Source organism: Miniopterus natalensis, chromosome 8 (assembly GCF_054644295.1).
Source record: "Miniopterus natalensis isolate mMinNat1 chromosome 8, mMinNat1.hap1, whole genome shotgun sequence".
Taxonomy (NCBI): domain Eukaryota; kingdom Metazoa; phylum Chordata; class Mammalia; order Chiroptera; family Miniopteridae; genus Miniopterus; species Miniopterus natalensis.
Genome location: NC_142088.1, coordinates 34,950,777 through 34,968,201, shown reverse-complemented (window position 1 = coordinate 34,968,201; position 17,425 = coordinate 34,950,777). Strand labels below are relative to the sequence as shown.

The window sequence follows — 17,425 nt, the reverse complement described above, 5'->3', positions numbered from 1 at the left end:
TGAGGTTTTTATCTTCTGAAGAAGCAGAAGCTTCTATAGAAGTGCGACGTGAAACAGATTCTATGCCCAGCTTTTCCTTGGGAGATGTCTCTGACAAAATGAACTTTTATATGGAAGTAATATCTTATGAAAACTAAAGTGAACATTCTTTCAAAGGAAAAGAAAAATTGAACATGGGCGTATTCATCTGGTAGCAATTGTATAAAATAGCACATATTCAAGATTAAGTTTTAATTGGTGACATTTATTTCTCTGGAGAGTCAGCTTCTGCTATCTGATAAAGTGTGTATTATTTAATATATCGGAACTGCAAAAAATCATTTGGCTGACTTATTAAAATGGTCCCTATCAAAGGGAACCTTCATAGTGTAGATGTGGATAATGACGTTTCAAAAAATCTTAGAGTGCATCATTCAGTGTTTTTTAATATGTTCTTTGTATCTTGACACTCGCTCATTTGCATGGATTTCTATATTGTTAATGCTCTAAATATTTTTAACCTAGTATTTTTTTTCTTTATGAATAAGAAAAATTTACAGTCTGTGAAAAAATAAAAACAATTTTAATTGTATCACCATAACTTTACATGCAAAGAAAATGAGATGGAAAAAATACCATTTTTAAATGTGCTTTCTTATTCCCAACAGTGATTCAGAATTACAAAAATTTGTGGGCAAGTGTTTGATATAATTTTAGAATTATCAAACACTATCTAAAAAATCCTGGAGCTAGAATGTTGCAGTATTATCTTATGCCCCACTCAGATTTCAGCCTGTACAGTGAATTATATTTCATTTCTATTTTTCTTGAAGCCTCAGAAGAGGTACTGAGAAGGACAGTATGTGGCTTTCGGCAGGTGAAAAGGTTTGACTACTAGGAAAAGTGAGGATTTGAACTCAAACACAATGTCATTGTCATGGAAATTTTCTAAACTTAATATATTTAAAGGATATGTAATAACATCTTCAGGAAAGAATTGGTTTGTCACTTGCAATTTGTGAAAGGTAGAGAAAGGGAAAAGGCAGTACACTAGTATTTTAGATATTTCTAGGTAGGCATATTCAATATAGATAGCAAAATCCTCTTTGGAAAATCTACACAATATATATAATATACAAACCAATCACTATTTAAATCACTTCAGTATTTTAGGGTTAGCATTCATATTTTTAATTTGTGTATATTATAGCAGAAGAACTGTTTTGTTTCAGTAATTGTATTCATTCTCTTTAAGGATAATAACAGTTTCAAAAGTGAAAAGTGAAACATACAAGTAAAAAATGTCTTAGATAGCTGTCATCTTATGATTTGTATGATGCAAGGATATATATTGAGATGTATGTGTGGAGATAGGGAGATATAGCTACATAACAGTATACAGGGTGGGGCAAAAGTAGGTTTACAGTTGTTCATGTGGAAAATAATACAACAATTAATAATAATACAAGAATAAACTCCATGTTTCACATACAAATGTAAACCTACTTTTTCCCCACTCTGAATAAGGATGGAGACATAATAATATATATAAAATCTTTCTAAATAGTGTATTATATATATATAATACCCATTTTCCTGAGGTATTCTTTTGTTCAAGGCAGAATTTCTTACAACTACTAATTTTTTTACAAGCAAGAATTATTATTTTATTGATTTTTAAAAATGTGTTCCTAAATAGTATGAGTTAATTTTTAAATTATTATTTTTTTTAATATTGATTTCATAGAGAGGAAAGGAGAGGAAGAAAGAGAGAGAAAAACATCAGTGATGAGAGAGTCATTGATCGGCTGCCTCCTGCACGCCCCTGACTGGGGATTGAGCCCACAACCCGGGCATGTGCCGACCGGGAATCGAACCCCGATCGCCTGGATCCTACGTTGATGCTCAACCGCTGAGCCATGCCCGGCCGGGCTAAATTATTATTGTTAATATGTCTTACTCTATATGTTCTCAGGATTCTTGCAATGGGGCATGGGGGCAGGGGGAGGGTCACATAGTATTAGGCAATATAAACTTAATATTGAATTCTTTTGATCTCAGTAGTCAGCTATCTTAGGGTTCAGTATTTATTCTATGTGATACTGAATTGTATTGGTCTATATTAAAGTAAGCTTCCAGTACGGTAAGCAATATCAGTGCAGTACATTCTTCAAACAGCACAGACATAATCCTCATTTTCTTGAGTGGTATCTTTGAAATACCAAATTTTTAATTGAAGTGGGCAGGATATAGAGGGGTTGGATCATAGCTGGTACCATTTTGGACATTCTTATTTTTGAAACTGAAGAACAAAGTTGGGGGATTCTCACTACCTGATTCTAAGACATACAATTTAAAGCCTCAGTAATCAGGGTAGTGTGGTATTGGCATAAGGATACACATATAGATCAGTGAAACAGAATAGATAGTCCCAAAATAGATCCATACCATAAATGGTCAGTGGATTTTTTGGCAAATCTGCCAAGATAATTCAATAAGGAAATGATTTCAACAAATGGTGCTAGAATAATTGAAGATCCATATGCAAAAAAACAAGCCTCAATCTTTGCTGAACATCATATATAAAAATTAACTAAAAGCGGGTCGTAGAAATAAATGTGGAAGCTAAAGCAATAAAACTCCATGAATAAAACATATGAGAAAGTTTACATGACCTTGGATTATGCAAAGATTTTTTTTTTAAGGACACAAAAGGCTTGAAATAACAGAGAAAAAATAGGTAAATTGGACTTCATCAAAACAGACTACTGAGAAAAGCTACAGACACAGAAAATATTTGCAAAACCTTTATATGATAGAAGACCGCCAGTTTTCATTCCTCTTCCCTCTGAGTCTAGCCCAGTTTTTCACATATGTTCTGCATACAGATTAACCAAATGGAGATAAAATGCACCCTTGTCTGACACCTTTGCCTATAGGAAACCATTCTGTCATTCATATTCTGTCCTGACGGTGGCTTCCTGTCCACAATACAGGTTACACATCACGACAGCCCAGTGCTGAGGAGAGCCCATTTCTTTCAGAAAAACCCAGAGCTTATCATGATGCACACAGTCAAAGGCTTTACTATAGTCATAAAATTAGACTAACCTTCATCTGTTTTTTTGACTTTCCTAAAAATTGATACACTTAAACTGGCTTGGGAAAAACTCTTTTTCTCTTTACCTGGAAGATGGAGGGTTGGCTTATATTCAGCATGCATAGAGCTTTCTGTTACACCCAGTTAAGCAGAACTGTCTCTCGTTCTTCACATGTTGCACTGTATTGCACTGAACCATTTTCATATTTGTAAATTTAGTTAGGTGGCATCTTACCCCTTTTATCCTTACTACAGTCTATAGTGCCTGGCTTCTGATGTACATAAAATAAATTGGTGGATAGGTCAAAAAAAATTTTATGCAAAATCAATCTTTTGCCATGATGTCTTTTATTATGTTTAACATTTATTCAGCAAGCGTTTATTAAGTGTTATGTGGAAAGCATTATACTAGCTGCTTTGGGACATATAAAAATGCTGTAACATCTAAACAGGGTTAGAATAAAATATAATCTCTATGTAGTGTAAAGTGTAATATAAAAGAGGAGGGTGGGTAACCACTAGAGCTTTCAGTTGGATAGTAGGTTAAAAATACCAGAAAATCTGTTTAGTCTGATGACAAAGGAATTCTCTTTTCAGCAGCTATAATATTCAAAAGAATCATAGTTTAAATATCATTTAACAACATAGTTTCTGGGATTTTTATAAAATTATTCTCCTTACTGTCGTATTGTTAGGCTGATCAAAGGAGTTGGACTGTGCGGTAAATGAAATAATCTTTATCTTAGAAGAGCAGAGGACTTGAACTTCCATTAGTAGTCTCTTAGAGCTGCCTTCTGAGGCTTCGGCACATTTCCTTTCCTCTAAAGAAGTACAGTGGAGAGTTATGCCTCAAAGATTCACTGGTATGTTTTTCCTTCTTAAAGTAGAGTTTAGGACTCATATAGAGTATGAAGGCACTTGAGACAGAGCCCTTTACCTCTCCTTATAGGGGCATTGAACAGGAAATAGAAGCTTAGTATGAAATATCTTTTATATAGAAGATCATTATAACTCAGTACTAATTGTTACAATGGATACCAGGGTTTTGTGTGAGTGCTGTGAAACACAGTGATTCTTCATACTGTAAATTGTGATAAGGTTTTGTCAAATAGAATTATATTTGTGGCTGATGCTTTCACTTCGTGACTTGAATGATGACCAAGCCTTGGACATGAGGCAGTGTAGTCTGGAGGATCATTGGAGTGCGAGGCACAAGACCTCATCTCCACCGTCACACAGTGGAGGGTCATCTGGGCAGAGCTTAGTGCCGTTGGCTTAGTACTATAGTGGTGCCTATCGGTTAGCCATAGAGGGCAGTCATAAATGAGAGAATATCTGTGAAGCCTTCTGCTGCATTTGCCAAAACTAAGAGATAAATATTGGTAAATTACTATTAACTAAGCCCTAGGCTTTATTCAGATTTATCACTTTTTCACTAATATCCTTTTTTTCAAGCATATTTTACGTTTTCCAGATATTTGAAAAGTAACGTTTGCCTGTCTTAAGAAACAGTATATTCTGAACACCACCCATTCTCTTCTTAACTCAAGACCATTATTGTGAAAGACATTAACATTCTGTGCCTTCAGGGGTTGTTACCTATCTTATGTTTTCTGCCTTGACCTCATGGTGCTGTACTCTTTCTCTGGTTGGCCCTCCCTCAGTGTGACCTCACCAGAAAGCCAAATAGCAGTGTGTGCTAGATATGTTCAAAAAAGAGGGGGAAGCTACTTTTAGCATTAGGGAGGGCCTTCTATTTATTAATGAATTCAGATAAAGAATATTCAGAGAGGCAGGGAAGTAGGAAAAATCACAGGAGCAAACATCTGAGGAATTTTCCAAGGATTCTGAAGAATTTCGTTGGCTTTCCAATATAGTTTGCTACTTCCATTCTTGTGTTATAAGAAAGATTGCTGTAAAAAGCTTGCTGAATGAATGGATAGGGAATCTGGTGAGGAAAGAGGCTTAAAACTTAAGTTTTATGCCTGTAACATTGGAACAATAAATGAAAGTACCATTTTTTTAAATAACATTTATTTTCTGATTATAAGAGTATAATTACTCTAAAATATTTGATAAGACAGAAAAGCAAAAAAATACATAGTAAAAATCAACTATGATTTCATTGTAGACATAACCACTTTAAAATATGATACATATACATATTTTTTACATGCTTTGAAAACTATATACAGTTTTGTGACCTCTTTACCGTACTCTATCTCTCGGCATTTCCCCATCATTAAATGATCTTCAAAATCTTTATTTTTTGTGGCTACCTCATAGTTCATTGAAAACCATAAGTGATTCAACTTTCCATTTTGTTGGACTTTTAACTTATTTTGAGTCTCATTATTGTTACTTTGCTTTGAGCCTCTTTGTAAAAAAAGTATTTATTCACATCTCTATATATTCTCTTAGGGCAGCTTTTTGGAAGTGGGTTTACTTGATCAAATGGCTTTGATACACGTGGTTAAGGAGCCTTTAAAAGGCCTCTAAAAAGTCATACTCTTCTCTCCTCCCACTAGTAGTGTGTGCTCTTAAACTTTTTCAATCAAGTACTAATTTTTGGTGTTTGGAAGGGCTAGGGTTTATTTTGAAGATTATTTTGACTCTAGAGTTTGTGGTAACAGTTGACAATGGACAGACAAGTATAATGTTCAGTAAGTAGTACTTGATGATGCAGAGATACAGTTTTACAACTAAAGAGTTAGAAACTATATGTAATTTATATGAAATGATATGTTTAAGCAATATATATGTAATTAGAGAGAGAGAGAGAGAGTGTGTGTGTGTGTGTGTGTGTGTGTGGCATTATGTATAGGAAGACTGAACTTAAGGGCAAACCCAGGTAGTTAGAGATGAAAGTGGAGAAAAAAAAATCTTTTGAAGTGTTAGAGAGTATGAGTTTACATTAATGGGATGTTGTGTTTTCTGTAAGACCTTATCCTAAGGAGTATTCCGTTTCAACTTATTGTGTAGCACCTGCTTTTGTAATTTTAAGTTTTTGACCTTATTTCAATATTCCAATAATGCCAATAGAGCTCTTTAATGTCACATAGATTAATGCATTCTTGAATTTCTTAGTGAGCCTTTTGCTGTTTTATATTCTTAATTTTTTAATTTTTTTGATCCTCACCTGAGCACAGGAGAGAGGGAAGGAGGGAGGGAGCGGGGAAGAGAGGGAAGGAAGGAGAGAGAGAGAGAGACAGACAAACAGAAACATCATTGTGAGAAAGAAACATTGATTAGTTACCTTCTGTACATGCCCCAACTAGGGATCAAACCCACAACCCAGGTATGTGCCCTGACCAAAATCGAATCAGCAACCTTTTTTTGGTGTATGGGTCAATGCTCCAGCCACCTGGCCAGGGTCTTACTTAAACTTTAGGATTTTAAAACAAGGTTTTACTTGATTTTAGTAACTCTACTTTGGGTTTATGCTTTTAAGTCCGCTTCTGCTTTATAAGCAGAAAGAGGGAAGGAAATGGCAAGAAAGCATAGAGCAAAGAGTAGATGTAAGTAGAAAGGAGAAGAGGCCCATGAATTGAGCCCTGAGGACGGGCAATATTGAGAGGTTAGAGAGGTAAGGAATAGCAATAGTGATTGTGAAGGAGCGCCAGGAAAGTTAGGAGGAAAACCATTCAGTTATACTAGTAAGGAAGCAGAGAAAGTATATCAAGGAGGAAGAAGTGATCACCTGTGTTAAATGTTGCTGGACCAGGCAAATAAGATGAGGATCTGAGAAATGAACATTGGGTCTAGTGATGATGTCGTTGGAGACTTTGGATGAGAGCTGTTTCAATGGAGTGAGGGGGAGTAAAAGCCTGTTAAGACATTGGGATGGAAGTTGGAAGGGATAGAGGAGGAATAGAGGTTTGTTTTCAATAAAGTTGGAGGAAGTGGCATTGTGGGTGTGATCTACAGAGAGGAAAAAAATAAATGACATAGGACCCAGTGTAGAATGGCTGAGAGATTGAAAACTACTGAAAAGGTGTGTAAATGACACCTATTTTGAGATTGTCAGCATTTATCACCCATTTTCTACTCAGCTGCGAAGCTTTAGTGCCAGTTCTGCTGCCAGCCTATAAAATGCTTTGTTTGAGTTAGGGTGGAATCACTCTGGCATCTAACACCTTCCCTCTCCACCTTCCACTTCCCCAAAAAAGTCCTGACTAGCAGGTGGTACCTTTGTGATAGATAAAGAAAAAGAGGCCCTTATTCCAGGTAAAGCAGCTAACAGAAGAGCTATATTTTAGTCTTCACTTACCTTAAGCTAGATGTCTTTGGAACAGTAAAGGAAAATTTTAGGACTATAAGCTGTAGCCTTACTCAGTCTACTCCAAGACAAAGGGAGAGTCAAAATTAATATTCTGCTGTAATAAACATCTCTTTTATCCTGTGGTAAAATAGCATAATAAATGAGAAAAAAAAGCAAATTTAGAAACCAAGAGTTTGGTGTGGGAAGCCCCGCTCTTCTACCAATGCAAAGGGTATTTAAGATGGATCATTTAGTTTTTGTGCCTTGGTTTCTTCAGGCGTAAAGGGAGACGTTTGGCCTCCGTCAAGTCCTTTCAGTCTGAAATTCTCATTCATGAAAATATAGTGATCCAACACTTACCTTCTATCCAGCCAAGTGAAGTATAACATAGTTCTGCTAAGAAACAAAAAATAGCGCTGAGGAAATTTGGTTTCTTACACAAATAATTATTTGCGGAATATGGAGATTAAATTTGATGTAGCAGCACTGAAGTTATAAGAGGAAATAAAGCAAAACCAAAATACCAGTTCGTAGACTGTCCAAATTCTGCCAGAGTCATTTTGTAGCTGTGGGACATACAGAAAGTTATTTAACTCTCCAAACCTTAGTTTCCTCATCTAAAAATTGGAATATAATAATAGTACCTGCTTTATAGATTTGTAAGGAGAATTAAATGATTTACACACTGTGATGCTATGAACAATGCCTGGCTTGTAAGAAGGATGGACTAAACCTTAGCTAACATTATTATTCCTACTGCCTGACATGTAGAGTTTAGAAACATTTTAGTGAAGTAGCTATCCTATAAAAGTCTCTGACACTGTAATTTAATTTTATAATGATTATCTTGAGTCACTAAGGGAAAATTAACTGAGAAAAGGACATGCCATTGAATCAAGTTTAACTCCCCCCCCCCCCCAAAATTGGTACCCCGTTTTTTATGTGTTTAGGTACAGTGAAAATCTGCTTCAGGAATATACTGATTCTCAAATGATGACAGAACGAGCCATTACTGTAATTGGTTCCACTTGCTTATGAAGTAGTACTATTTTTAAACTTACGAAGTAGTACTTTTAAAAGTATATTTTTCGTAAATAGGCCAAAATAGTAAGATTTTACTTGTTATACATAGCTCAGCCTTAAAGAGAGATTTTTGAAGCGTCCTGTAAATATTTTGATTATACCATGAAGTTTTCTACACCCTTTTTGTATGAACTCTTTTTCAGAGCACATATTTGATTGTTGATAGCATTACTTACCTGATGTTTACAGTTCATCGTTTATGTTTTACAGAATTAATAAGATGTACTAGTTAAATCATCTTTAATTATACTGAATGTTGTATTGTAATTAATCATTGCTGGTTTGCACTTATTTTAAATGAAACAATACAGATAATTTCTAAACTTATGGCTACTTTATTTTTTAAAAAAATACATTTTTGTTGATTTCGGAGAGAGAAAGGGAGAGGGAGAGAGAGATAGAAACATCGATTATGAGAGAGTCATTGAAAGGCTGCCTGCTGCACAGCCCCCACTGGTGGTCAAGCTGGCAACCCTGGCATGTGCCCTGACCAGAAATCGAACCGTGATCTCCTAGGACCATAGGTCGATGCTCAAAGGCTGAGCCACGCCCAGCTGGGCTATGGCTACTTTAAAATTCGAAACACTTTACATAATACATTAGCTTAGAAAGTCAAGGTAATTTATGATGTAAAGGTTCGAGAAAAATGGAAGCCTGTAAAGAAAATTTGAAGAGAGTTTTGAGTAGTATATTGGATGGGCCTTACCAAAAAATAATCGCTAATTTAGACTTTATTTGAATAGTCTCTCTCGTTTGTATTTTATAAATGAAACGAGCTGAGCACAATGCAATGTACCTGGGATTTAGTAGCACCTAGCAGTAAGGTCTTGGTTTCTGAAACCTTCCCACTGAAAGGAACCAGGGCTCCTGAAGTGGCTGATTCCAAGTCTGGGAGCCTAGAACATCTTGTTACGCCAGAAAATAAGGAAGTGCTCAGTGAAACTGATGGCTGCCTATCACCAGGAGATGGGAACATTTTTCTTTCTTTTTTAAAAAAATATATCTTTATTGATTTCAGAGGGAGGAAGGGGAGGGAGGAAGAGAGAGAGAGAGGAACCTGCATGCTGCTGACTGGGGATTGAGCCCGTAACCTGGGCATGTGCCCTGACCGGGAATCAAACCTCAATTTCCTGGATCTTAGATCGATGCTCAACCACTGAGCCACCCTGGCCAAGCAGGAACATTTTGAAGAGGCTCCCACTGGCCAAATCTGGGATAATTTGGAAATTATCCCACATATCATTAGGAAAAAAATAGGAATCTGTTAAACCTCACAAGTAATATATGGGAGAACAAAGGGCTCAAGAGCCAGAGGAAAGCTGGATTTGGAAAGTCACAGTTTTATCACCATCATATAGTTCACTTCAGCCAAGACTCACAAGTGGATTTTTAAAAAATATTTTCATTGATTTTTAGAGAGAGACAATGGGAGAGGGAGAGAGAGAAACATCCATGTAATAGCGAAGCAGCAATTGGCTGCCTCCTACACTCCCTCCACCGGGGATCAAGCCTGCAACCCAGGCATGTGCCCAGACTGGGAATTCGAACTGACAGCCCTTCATAGAATGACGCCTAACTAACTGAGCCACTTTGGCCAGGGCTCACAAATGAGTCTTAAATCTAGGGGAGAAATGTTGATGAACAGCAGGGTATTTGCATGGTCTTAAAGTATCTGTCCAAAGGTTGCCTCTTGGTTGTAGGGAAAAGGTATTAAACAGTAGGAAAATTAGACATCATTTGATCTTGGTAATGAAAATTAACATCACCCAGTTAGGGACAGGTTGAATACCATGTGCCTCTGGATGTGATACTCTGAGAAGAACATATCACTTACGTACTATCCTGGCCATAAATGCACCACCTGCATCTAATCCTGAGGAAACATCAGACAAGTTCAAAATGATGAGCATTCTATTAAAAAAAATATTTTTCAAAAATGTTAATGTTACAGAAGTCAAAGAAAGGCTGAAAGGCTTTATTAAAGAAGACTAAAGGTGCAGGACATAGATTCGCCTAAGACTGGGTCCTACATCTGGAGAAAATTAGAAGTGTTTTTCCTTCTTTTTTTTAAAGGCATTATTGGGTCAATTGACAACATTATTTTGATCTTAGGTTAAAGTATTGTATTGATATTATATTTACTGAATTGTAGCTGTATTGTGATTGTATTATTGAAGGTTATTTTAGGAAATGCATGCTGAAGTATTTATGGGGAAAGGGCTGTGATGTGTTCAACTTACTCTCAAATGTCTCAGAAAAAAGCACTTTGCATATATGTGGGGGGGTGTATACATAAATATGTACATATACATAGAAAGAGAAGAGAAGGAGGAGTGATAAAGCAAATGAGGCAGAATGCTGACAGAAAAAGATCTGGGTAAAGTTATATGGATGTTTTTTGTTGTAATTTTTCTCTAAGTTTGAAATATTTCCAAGTAAGTTTATACAAATGCATGCACTCATTGGGACTCATCTCTTATTACTCTAGTTGCTAATTTACCTTTAATATTTAATTGGTTTAAGCTATTAACATTCATTGCTTACAGACCTACACATTGATTTTTAATTTCTTTTAAATAGTGCTGGGCCTAAAGGAGATAACATTTATGAATGGAGATCGACTATACTTGGTCCACCAGGTTCTGTATATGAAGGTGGTGTGTTTTTTCTGGATATCACATTTTCATCCGATTATCCATTTAAGCCACCAAAGGTAAGAACCTAGAAGTACATTCTTTAATATTTATCCTTCCCCTCCTAAATCAGTTTATTTTAGAGGTTAAATGTGTATTGATGTAACCATTTTAACTTCATTGTTTTTCATGGATTGGTACGGAAACTCTCAAGTACTAAGAACTTTAAAACTGTGAAAGTAATTGATTAATGCCTTTTACAAATAACTTCTTAATCAGCAGAGCGTTTGTTGATTATAAATAAAAGTATATCACTCTGCACATCAGAAAAGCAGACAGAGTTTTTATTTTTGATATGAAGGAAAATATCCTATGTACTTTAGACGCATACTGGGATTAAAAAGTAAGCCTGTTTGACAGCTTCTAGAAATAAGGGTTAAATAACTTGAATTTTGTGCTAAATACCTTATCTTTATAGGTGAGCAAAAACTAGAAAACTATGGCAAAGAAGAGGGAAGCTAAGACTATTTAGTAAACTTATTTTGTGCTCTTTGTAGGTAGCATGTAGTAATGGGAACGGAGGTGGCTGGGTGACCTAATGCCTCCTTGTTGTCTCTGAATATGAGTTAAATGATAAGAGAGAAGGGTTGAGTTGTGCCGTGTAATGACTGGCAGTTATTTTTCAAGTCTTAAATATAACCGTTACGTAAATTGATTTCTCCTCTCACTTCTCATTATAAAATGGTCAGGCCAGTGGGTAAAAACCACCAATATTAAGCCTGAGCATAATTATTCTTTAGTTACAGAGATTTCTGACATATTAGGGAAAAGTGTATTATCATGCCCTTAACTATGATGAAATGCTTTTCCTTTAACATAGTTCCTTCTGTTTCCAATACTGTGTCAAATATATGCAGCAATTTAATGCCTGCAAAAAAAGAAAGAAGAAAAAAAACCCAGACGGTATATTATCTAATCAGGTAACAACATTTCCACCTAGTGGTATTTACCTCAAATTGCAGATAACAAGGTTCCCTAGCACCTAGAGGTATTGGCTCTTGAATATAACTGTCAGGTTTTTTAGTACTTTATTCTTTGGTCCCATCACAGTTTAAGGTATTTAAATGATTGTCTTAATGCTTCCTGGTATATAGAGTACGTCTTGCTAGATCATTCAAATAAAGGGATAAAACCCTCATGTTAATAATAACACACATTGTATTCACTTTAAAAATGACATGTTAAATGGCAGTATATCACTAACTGCTCAATTTGCGTTCAGTGGTTTTCTGTATTATAGAAAATAAATAAAACTTTAGCAAAATAGCTCATGATGTATAAGTAGCGATATTTGTGTTTACTTGCCTCATTTTTTATATTGGAAAAGTGATTTTAGCACGATAGCAAAATTAGCAGAAAAAAATTTGCAAGGTCTGTATTTTACAAAGTAATCTTTTTATGGGAGGGAAAATTTGTTTAAAAAAAAAATTTCTTAGCATCTTTAATGAAAAGTAGAAATTGACTAAAATAAGGGTTTCAAACTATAGTTTTCTATATATGATTTATCATAATTGTTTTGGTTAATATGTGTTTTCTTAATTTAGCACAATATTTCTGCTGGTCTAATTTTAATTTTCTAGCCCTTTGATGTTGATTAATTCCTTTTGCCTAAGGTATAATATACAGTATTATGAAGCATTGTGCAGATCTATAGTTGGACAAGTGAAAAAGAAATGAGACTTCTGCTGTTATCTTAGTGTTGGGTACAGTTATTTCTCTACAGTACTGCTTCTTTTTGAAGTTCAGATAAGGTGTTGAAGAACAATAAAAATTTAATTTTCTTTTGTTCACTCATTGTTAATAGCTAAACAGATTCAAAATACTAATTGTATTGTGTTTGTAAACCTTACATACAGTTAGCTGTCAATAATATGAACATGCATTATTCCTGTATTCTATAGAAGAGCTGTCTGATAGAAATACAGTGCAAGCTACACATGTATTTTAAATTTTCCAGTAGCTACATTAAAAGAATAGAAACAGTGAATTAATTTTAATAATATATTTTATTTAACCCAGTATATCCAAAATATTGTCATTGCAACATGAAACCAGTGTAAGAGTATTATTAACGGGATATTGTACATTCTCTTTTTGGTATTGAGTCTTTGAAATCTGATGTGTATTTTATACTTTTAGCCCTTTTCAATTCAACTAGCCACATTTTAAGAGCTCTGTGTAACTGGTACGTATTGTATTAGAGCAGTTCTAGAGGAGCATGGTCTCCTCTCCCCTCGCCCCTGCAAGACCAGTGCTTTCTTGCCCGTCGCCAGTGTTTTTTTTGTTTTTAATTTTGTATCCTTATCAGAAATACTTTTGAGGACTTAATATTTTCTTCCCACACTCCACTTGGGAAACAACAGTACACTGCTAGTTCTAAGAGATCAGAAACTGTCTTTTTCTCTCTATATAACTTCAAATTAAGATTAACCATTGTGATTGTTTTGGAACTTGACAGTGTTTGTTCCTCTAATCCTCTTTTTCACACATCTCAGGGGTATGTTTCCTTTTTTCAGTAGCTTAATACCTTGCTTGTTTTATTTTACTTCATTGTCTTAACAAGATCGTAAGCCAGTTATGGAAATAAAAGGCTAGGAAATAGGCTGGTGATTTAACCAACCTTCCTCTAAATTCTTCAATATTTTCTGACACATGGCAAGAAATTAGTTGAGTTGATACTGATCTTTTCTACTGACAAACTAATGTAACTTCCATTTTATGTTTAAAAAATTCTTTACCAATTCCTCTTACCTTTGGCATCAAAACATTTCTGTTCTCCCTCACTTTCTGTCTTTAAACGGGTGTCATGTGCACACAATAATATGTATATGGTGCGTGCACAGACATACATAGAATTACTGTATCCTTTATTTTGATTAAACTAATCAAATCAACACTTACTTTGGCTTAAAATCAGTATAGTTCTTGCTATACTGGGTAAAAACCAGGAAATTTCTTTTAACCAAGTTAAAACCATTTGATTTTGTTACCACTTAAACCTAGTGTTCTATTGGCTCTTTAGTTAAATTATTTGCTTTTTAGTATCATCTGTGATGTGTTACCCTTCATTTTTGCCAGCGAGGGTTTTAATTGGTAGGAAAGCATTTCATTTTCTCCCTGTTTTTAATGTGACTGCCCTTAGGTTACTTTCCGCACCAGAATCTATCACTGCAACATCAACAGTCAGGGAGTCATCTGTCTGGACATCCTTAAAGACAACTGGAGTCCTGCTTTGACTATTTCAAAGGTTTTGCTGTCGATTTGTTCTCTTTTGACAGACTGCAACCCCGGTAAGCAGATCTTTATTACCACATACAATGAGGCTATAGAAACCAGTGCATTTTCTTGGGTAGCTTAAGTGTAGATTTGGAAAGTAAGTGCTATTGGTGGAAAGATCAGCATAAAACATTTTGCAAGGAAATTATCAATGCCGTTTCAATTAGAATAGACCAAAAGTTTCACAATAACTTTCTTCAGTTTGTTAATGGAATGCTACCCTATATTATCGTCTCCCTATCATTGACGGACTCTTTTCTGAAGCACGTACCTGTACAAACCACTTTGATAGTGGTGGAGCAGTGTCTCTGACTCCAGAGCCTCCTTTTTTTATGCTGCCACGTGCTTTAAAGCAACCGCTTAGTAATAAAGAGCTGCTTGTTTTCTCTTCCTTTTTGGATTATAGTTAATTGTATTAGATGTAGTAATAGTGAAGGATATTAAAAAATTAACAGCTGATGAGATTGTTGGGCTAGATTGTGATTAGATATACTTAGAGGTAAAGTCGTTAGTGTATAATTTATAACATAAAGAAATGCATAACTGCTACGCATGATCTTTAACATGGGTAGCTGAATTGAAAAAGTGATGTTTAAGCCAGGGATTTTGCATGTTATCTTACTGAGAGGTTACTTTTTAAGAGTCTCATGCTCTACCGACTGAGCTAGCCGGGCGCAGTGGTGAGGTTACTTCTTAAAAGACGTAGACTTACTTTTTCTAAACATTTGATTAATCACCAAAGGCTGTTACTATTATCTTTGGCCCAGCATATACCCAATATAGACAGACAGACAGATATTGTAACATCATTTATTACAGCAAAAGATTGAAAACAACCATTAATAGAGGATGTACCTGTTAAAAAGAATGAGGCAGCTCTTTATGAACTGATAGGGAAAGCTCTCTAAGGTATATTAAGTAAAAAAGCAAGGCACTGAAAAAGATACAGATGTATAACAAGATATTCTACATGCTTGTGTATGTGTATATCTCTGGATAGAAGTGCTGTAAACCGGTAACAATCATTTGCCGGGGGAAAAACTCCTGAGTAATGGAGGTTTATATCTCAGATTCAATTTTCAGTTCAGAATTCTATTTAAAACAAAATGGTAAGTTTTAAAATGGAGATAAAGATAGTTAGAGTCACATTATTGCATAGAGTGAAGGAGACATTTTATTCTGAATAGCATTGAATTATTAGATCTGAGTTTTTATTTAAAAATTAAAATTTTTAATAGTCATAAGAAGGCAGAAATAAATTATCTAGCACAATTTCATCATCATCATCATTATTATTGTTAATCCTCACCCCAGGATATTTTTTTCCATTGATTTTTAAGAGGGAGGAAGGGAGAGAGGGAGGGAGAGACACTGACATGTGAAAGACACATGAATTGGTTGCTTCCTGTGCACATGCCCGATCTGGGGCTAGGAATCGAACCTGCAACTCAGGTACATGCCTTTGACCTGGAATCAAGCCTGCAGCCCTTCTGTGTGTGGGCCAACGCTCTAATCACTGAGCAATACTGGCCAGGGCTTCACACTTTTATTATTGAATAAAATGCCAAGAGTAAAAAACAGTTTTTGTGTATTAAAGGCATACATCTTTTATAAAAATCATATTTATTGACTCAGCACTCATTTTTAGTTATAGGACCTTGAACTAAATTGAATATTAATATTAAGATGCTGCTAAAATCAGCATTTCGGTTTAATAGAATGTTAAAACTGTACCTTTCGAACATATAATATTTTTTATTATTCTTTTCACTTTCCAGCGGATCCTCTGGTTGGAAGCATAGCCACTCAGTATTTGACCAACAGAGCAGAACATGACAGGATAGCCAGACAGTGGACCAAGAGATACGCGACATAATTCACAAAATTTGTATGCAGTGTGAAGGAGCAGAAGGCATCTTCTCACTGTGCTGCAAATCTTTATAGCCTTTACAATACGGACTTCTGTGTATATGTTATACTGATTCTACTCTCTGCTTTTATCCTTTGGAGACTGGGAGACTCCCCAAAAAGGTAAATGCTATCAAGAGTAGAACTTTGTAGCTGTAGATTAGTTATGTTTAAAATGCCTACTTGCAAGTCTTGCTTCTTTGGGATATCAAAATGTATTTTGTGATGTACTAAGGATACTGGTCCTGAAGTCTACCAAATATTATAGTGCATTTTAGCCTAATTCATTATCTGTATGAAGTTATAAAAGTAGCTGTAGATGACTAGGAATTATGTCATTTGTATTAAACCCAGATCTATTTCTGAGTATGTGGTTAATGCTGTTGTGAAAAATGTTTTACCTTTTACCTTTGTCAGTTTGTAATGAGAGGATTTCCTTTTACCCTTTGTAGCTCAGAGAGCACCTGATGTATCATCTCAAACACAATAAACATGCTCCTGAAGGCATAGTTTCCTGTCGTAATATTTTAAGTCAGTCTTGTTAGAAGGTGTGTCTGAGATGATTGTTGATGAAATAAAATTGCGGATATGAAGAGGACTGCTAAAGACTAGTACAAATAAATGAATTATTAAATACAAAACATTGGAAATCTTAGTTTTTTTTCCTTTCAATCCTAATGAGAAAATATAATGAGCTTAATTAAATATGGAAAACTGAATTTTAAAGCCATTGGTCTCAAAAACATAAAGCTCTACTTTGCTAATACGATATTTGAGATAGAAATAATATGAAATCCTGGCTCACTCAGCAATCTGATATTGTTTTACGGAACATTTTGTTTCCAAATTGGTGATTTCTGTCCACCATTGGGCAGTATTGTTAAATAACTACAATCTGGTCACTGTTCTATGTCTTGGTGCTTTTTTTTTTTTCTTTTTTCTTTTTTAATAGTTTGCTTCTAATCTTGGTCTTGAATTTTTATGGTATGTGATGTGTATTACCATTTTCATTGTGGCACTGGTCCAGTAGATGTAGCCAGAGGCAGAATTGAACACAGACCCTTTCTGCCTAAAGGTCAATGAGAACTCTGGATTAGTCTACAGATGTGGCTTCATTTCTCAGTT

At 35.2% G+C, this 17,425-nt stretch overlaps 1 protein-coding gene across 1 annotated transcript in view; it reads left to right on the top strand.

Annotated features, from left to right (window-relative positions):
* The window catches only part of UBE2E3 (ubiquitin conjugating enzyme E2 E3), a 69,037-nt gene extending 52,234 nt beyond the window's left edge, over window positions 1-16,803 (top strand). Inside the window, exons 4-6 of the mRNA XM_016211201.2 lie at window positions 11,004-11,136; window positions 14,259-14,406; window positions 16,171-16,803. Coding sequence (XP_016066687.1) covers window positions 11,004-11,136; window positions 14,259-14,406; window positions 16,171-16,268 — 379 coding nt within the window. The 3' untranslated portion in view covers window positions 16,269-16,803. The remainder of the gene's footprint in view (window positions 1-11,003; window positions 11,137-14,258; window positions 14,407-16,170) is intronic.
* Window positions 16,804-17,425: the final 622 nt, after the last annotated feature.